Source organism: Hipposideros armiger, unplaced genomic scaffold (assembly GCF_001890085.2).
Source record: "Hipposideros armiger isolate ML-2016 unplaced genomic scaffold, ASM189008v1 scaffold_176, whole genome shotgun sequence".
Classification (NCBI taxonomy): domain Eukaryota; kingdom Metazoa; phylum Chordata; class Mammalia; order Chiroptera; family Hipposideridae; genus Hipposideros; species Hipposideros armiger.
This window is the reverse complement of record NW_017731526.1, coordinates 1117184-1123455: the sequence shown is the minus strand read 5'-3', so window position 1 is coordinate 1123455 and position 6272 is coordinate 1117184. Positions and strand designations below refer to the sequence as shown.

At 41.0% G+C, this 6272-nt stretch overlaps 1 protein-coding gene across 16 annotated transcripts in view; it reads right to left on the bottom strand.

Annotated features, from left to right (window-relative positions):
* Positions 1-2591: 2591 nt before the first annotated feature.
* Positions 2592-6272, bottom strand: part of ZBTB20 (zinc finger and BTB domain containing 20) — a 769723-nt gene continuing 766042 nt past the window's right edge. For 14 of the 16 annotated variants that reach the window (XM_019652231.1, XM_019652234.1, XM_019652232.1 and 11 more), the window contains one exon: positions 2592-3343. In XM_019652231.1, coding sequence (XP_019507776.1) covers positions 2922-3343 — 422 coding nt within the window. In that variant the 3' untranslated portion in view covers positions 2592-2921. The remainder of the gene's footprint in view (positions 3344-6272) is intronic. The other 2 variants (XM_019652244.1, XM_019652245.1) reach the window with 1 other exon arrangement.

Here is a 6272-nt window from a genome sequence, read left to right as displayed (position 1 = left end):
TTTCATGCGTTGAATGACTTGTTTTCATAATATCAAAACAATTCCATGACATGGTTAATTAACTAATGCTCCCTCTGTTGGTAGTAAATGGAAATATTAGAGTCTTACAACATTGCTATTTTATAAAGCAAATATAGCAAGAGAATTAGTTGTTTTCTACTAACTTTTAAAACAGGTCAATTTTGGACACACAGTTCTTGGCAGAATTCCTCTTACAAATCACGATGGGCAATATTCAACAGTCAATTAACCATTCAAGTCTACAATACACCTTTTAGCAAAATATTTACTGAATTAAGGACCACAGGACCAAATCAAACTCACATAGGCTCCAGTTGCACTAACCCTACTAAACATCAGCAAGAACTTGTGGAAAAGATCCAAGTTAACTAAAAGTCTAAAATAGATGGGTAACACCAATTTAGTCATTATAGAGTTGTTTTCCTTGGAAAGACTTCTCATTTGCTATATAGTTTTTATAAATAAGTTGCTGAAAGGAAAATTAATGCAAAGTAATTTTGAAACTAAAATACTCTTTTCTTCTTTTTTTAAAATGTCGTTTGGTGTTTCTGCTTTGTCCAAAGTTTTGCTTTTCCCCTTAAGTGTGTTAAAATATGCCCAGCAATGTCATCATCTCTGATGTTTTTGTTAGGTTTAAGAATTTCTATATTTGAGTTAGAATCCCTTCAGGACACTGTCTATAAATGGAAAAAAAATCTCTATTATAATACTTTCATCAGGACCGAGGAGAGAAATCCCAACTAGGAAGAGAGAGTGACACCTAGGATGATGCAATGGATTGGTGGTCTTTGAATGATGGATGTTGGCATCTGGGACATTTTTGTTACTTTCTTTAAAACCTTTCCAAACAGCAAGGGTTAGTAAATCATCTAAAGACTGATCATCTTATGTTGCCCTCTCAACCATGGTGGAAATTGTCAGAAGGTATATGTGAAAGGAAGAAAGTAATTTTGGCATCAAGGCATCCTGCTCTGTAACAGGCTTCTGATAACGCTGTTCGTGGCTGTGAAGGGTATGGAGCTCTGACAGACAGAGTTCTGCGAACTCTTCCTCCAGGCTGACCACAAAAGGAAAGAATTCACTTGTCAAGACCTCTCAACTACTAGTGTTTCATCAAAGAAAAAAAAGGAAAGTCAATAGAGAGTCTAGAATCATAAGATCTCAATGAACTTCTCAAGAACCAAGAAATCTGTTTCTGAAAGATAAAGTCCCTCCTATGAAGAAGAACAGAATTCTAAATGGATCAACTGAAAACAAAAAAATTCAGTGGAGCAACCTAAGCTTGCTAAAAAGTCAAAGAACTACATATCAAAATACAAAGCAGCAGTTCAAATTACAGCAGGGATGGGCTGGCCACTGAGGCCCTCATCAACCCAGGCAATACTTAAAATAATAAAAATTAAGAAAAATTAAAAAAAATATGAAGAAAATATCCTTCCTCTCTTTCAAATATAACTTTAATTGCCTTTTATTCTTTCTATCTGGAAGCAGTATTGCTAACCTTAACAGTCTTGACTTACCAAAAAATATATATATGTGTGTGAAATAAAATAAAAGAGAAGGGATCGGTGGCAGTGTATGCAAAACCAAAATGGAAAAAAGAAATTACTTTTAACAATCTCACTTTTTTTTTGTTTTTTTTTTTACACAAATACTGTTGTAAATATATTAAAAAAATCAGCATTCTATCTGGTAAACGTCACTTTTGCCCCTCTATAAAATTTTGAATTAAAAAAGCCTCAAGAACTTTTGATTATTCCCCCCCCACCCTCCATTTCTCTTTCTCTCTTCCACAAGAATATATCCTGACACTTTTTTTTTGTTTTTTGTTTTTTGCAAAGATTGTTGGAAATAATCCTTCTCTTGTACCTAGAAACGTAGGTGCAAACCTCTGATATCTTTGTTTTATCTGCATTCCTGCCTTTCATGAAAGTCCCTCTTGATTGTGCTGAGGCTGTGGCTCAGCGAAGACACTGAATAAATACGATAGCCACTGTTGCTTGATGCTTGTCCAAGTCTTCCTGGCTTCTGCTGCAAGGGGGGACATGGACGAGGTGGGCAGGGTGTGTGGACCCAAGCAGAATCTGGAGGGAGAAGCCTGCTATTTGCCTTTCCCACACCACCAAACCCACTGCCCCTTCCCACCCCACAGCCCTTTTATGAAATCAGACAACATGGTAGGTGGAAAACAGCAGGGCCTTTCCTCTGGCTTTTCAACCAGAAGTGATATTCCACAGTTTTAACTGGTTACTGTGAAGTCCAAGTGGCCAGAATTGTGAAAATGTCCACTGAAACACTGCAAGCGGTGTACTTAAAGACAGTAGGCCTTTGAGATTTTGTTATATATTTTTGTAGTGCTCTTCACAAGTGAAAAAAAAAAATTTTTTTTTTGCTTTTTTTTTTAAAGATTTTTTTTTTTTTTTTTCTTTTTTTTTTTTTTAAGCTGAGCCATCCTGCTACCTGTTGGCAGCTCAGACCTCTTGAAGCACTACCAGGCCTTAAGGCCACCATCCGAGGGAGGCTGGGAAAACTATTATTCACCCAAGCCTCCGGAAATGTAATGTACCAGNATTTTTTTTTTTTTTTTGTAAAGAAGGGTTGTATTTAGAGGCCAGTAGCTAGAGATCCAACCAGTGGACCTCTTGAAGCACTACCAGGCCTTAAGGCCACCATCCGAGGGAGGCTGGGAAAACTATTATTCACCCAAGCCTCCGGAAATGTAATGTACCAGCAGGCAAAAAACAGTTCTTCATGTAGTACAAAATGAAACGAACCAAAAACAAAAACAGAAAAGTAAAAACGAAACCAAAACATTTCTTAAATTCTAGTGCCATAGCTTTTTGTTTGTTTGTTTCTTTTTTGTTGTTGTTTTGTTCATAAGAAAGAGAGAAAGATTCTACTTATCCGTCAGACACATGCATCCTCATGTGGTCGTTGAACTGCTCGATTTGGTCAAACTTTGCTGGGCAGACGGAGCAGACGTAAGTGGTCCCCTCCGTGCAGGCCACCACCCCTGGGGGGCCGGCGCGGGCTCCGGGGGGTGTGCCCGCGGGAGGGGTCCCATTGCTGGCACTGTGCAGGGCCACGTGCCGCTCCAGGAGGGTCTTGTGGGAGAACTTCTTTTTGCAGATGTAGCACTCGTAGGACTTCTCCCCCCGGTGGAGGCGCATGTGCACGTTGAGCGAGCTCTTCTGGGTGAAGCGCTTGTTGCAGATACTACACTGGTAGGCCCTCACTCCCGTGTGTGTCACCATGTGCTTGATAAGGTAATCCTTTAAAGAGAAGGAGCGCCAGCAGATGCTGCATTGGTGGGGCTTCTCACCTGTGGATGTGGGAAGAGACGGCAAGCAGGACGGAGTGACACATAGTGATGGAGGGAGGAAGGAGAGACAGAAATACAAGACAACACAAAACAAAGAAACAAACAAAAAAAGAAATTAAAAAAATAAATAAAGTCTGCTTCATTAATGGATCTCTCTTGATTGGAAAGATCCAGTCCTTCCTAGCCTCTCATGCTCTGAGAAACCTTGCTTTAAGGTGATGCCAGGGCAGTCTAGAGTTTTTTGTTTCTCTGTGTCAGAAAATGGCTCTCTTGGAAAGTTACAAGATATTCCCCACTAAAAGGTCATCCTGTGGAGAAAAGGGAGGGCTGCTTTACGGGGGTCATTTTCAGCATCATCATTAGGGGCTATAACTATGTGTCTTCCATTTTATCAAACAAATACTCTTTTGTTATAAATGATAAAATTTCTCTTATCAAAGAAATAAGAGAGAGGAAAGACCTTTGGAGACATGGGGTTCTCTAGAATCTTTGGGAACTGAAAGGACAATGGTCACAGAGCTTGGCTCTTTGGGGACACTCTCCATTTCCAGTATTCCATCTAGTAAGCGCACTCATGCCTTGGTTTTAGGTCTGGAAAACATTGACTAACAAAGGAATCAGTCATTCTGAAGAGCTACACTTCTAATTTTATCTATTTTATACAGAAATCTTCCTAAAATGTAACTTAAGTGTTAATCGGCTATTTTGTCTTGACTGCACTGAGCTGCAGATTGGCCTCGTCTGGTGTGGAGGTTGAGTAGGTGGTGGACAACACAAGGATCTCAGAGTACATCCATCCTGTTTAAACATAGGTCCCAGCACACTGCTCACCACTCCGACAAATCACAAATGCCTCTGAGGTGCACAGCCCTACTTACCTCACTGCACCGGTGTTGACATAAAAAAACACATGCAATCACTTTGCAGACCACCCAGAGCGGCGTGGGAATACTTGTGTGGTATTCTTACTACCACACTATCCTCCCTCTCACCCCTGCCCATTAAATGGTTCCATACGCTTTTTTGAACTCTTGGGTCAATTTAAAAAAAGTTTCCTCCTTCTTTGCTCTCAGTCTGTTGGCCAAAACTCTTCTTTCTCCTCAGTTTACTGCTTTGGTTTGCCGTTGACTTAGAAACCAAACAATCAAGCTTGTTAAAAACAGTAAGGTTAAGTATAAATATTGCCACTGAATAATCACGTGAGGTGTTCTTCTGTAAGTAACGTCCATAGGCCTGTGAAGTCTCTTTGGATAAATAGAGACCTGATTTTTGTTGGTGCTGTTTGTTCTCAGCTCTGCTCTTGACAGCTGAGATGAACTGCGTTAAGGTGTCCCATCTCTCCCACCTCATTTCTGCTTGCCCGCCTCTGAGAATGAAGTCTTTCTATGTACTCTTCCACAACCCAGTTGAAAGCCCAAAGCCTTTCAAGGTCTCTAGGGTAATATTTCACCATCTGCACTGTGCATCATGGTAGGAATCTATTTCTTAAGTTGCAGTTAACTTCCAGTTAAAATATATGCCTTGACTGTGTTTCCCTTTTTTCTGTTATGAAACAGAAAAGATGTATCATGGAAACAACAGCACTGCAAACAATCGCCACATATTAGTGCTTAGTACATGCCAGGCTCAGCGTGCGTGATCTGTTCTATGAAACTCGAACTCATCAGAAAGCTTTTTCATTGTGTTCGTAAACATACTAGGATATGTTTCGAAGCACAGCATGGGAAGAGATGGCTGTTTCATTCAGGAATTACTCCACAAATTTCTTACTTTCACTGGTCTTAGAATTCTTTTCCCTTTAGTTATTCACAAACATTTTGGCCTGCCTCCTGCTCCTCTCAATTCCCTTTTGATTTCCTTTCCCTGGTTTTCACTGATGGGGCAGTGTGATCCATAGGATCAGAAGAGAAACATTTCACTTTTAGACTGAAGTGAGGGAGTTTCGAGAAGCCTCATTCCTAAAGGAAGAGCTCAGCCAATGCATGGTGTTTACCCAGGTACATTTTCCTGAAATGAGAGAGTCCCTAGGAGAAGCAGTCATGCATGTTATTTTTAGTTGAAACATTTCTGTCAGCTGTAAACATGTTTGGAACTCAAGCTGGTCTTTGCCATCCCCGTGCTTTCAGTAAACTTTCTAGAGGCTACGATAGGCCGGCCAACTATCTTTTAAAATGTCCACCTGTCACCTTTCATGGGAAGCATGCCTTCTTAAGTACCAGATGGTATTTTGGCTGCTAGGAAGTTGAAACTTTGTCTATGTTAAAATGCTCTTGCCGTTTGAAACTTTCACCTTCTTCCAGTGTGTTTTTCCTCTAGGCAAGGTCATGGATGAAGACTTTTTCTTTCACACCCTTCTAATCTGACTCTAAATTGATTCTTCACAGTTGTCATCTTTCCCTCCATAGCACAGATCTGTATGTTGTTTGTTTGCATGTCATATTGGTTTGGCCCTTAATTATTGGTGTGACCCTGGGCTTTCTAAGCGTTTTTCTCTCTCTGGGTTTGTTTCCCCTTCTGTAAGTGGGGAGCTGGACCAAGCACTTGCCACAGCCCCTTGCAGATGCAGAGGCCTCTGCCCACATGGCCTATGACCCCCGAGGACTCTAGTCCAGGACTCATCAGTGCAGGACCTGAGGGCAGGCTGCTTAAGTCATTCAATGCTTCAGCGGGCCCACATTTTAAATAGGGCAAAGTATCCTGTGTCCTTCCCTGGCACAGAAAAATGGTATGATAGTTAATGAAGAAAAATGTTTGCAAAGCACTGGGGAGCCCCTTAAAGGAGCGGCTCTCTATACTTATAGGTGCCGTGCTGGGGGAGCAGGGGCGCTTCAGGAACTGTCTTACTAAGTGGGGTGTATTTGCGGAGTGGTCAGGTGTCCACAACTTTCATGTCTATATGTTTAGATGTGAAACTATATCACTCAGTAGA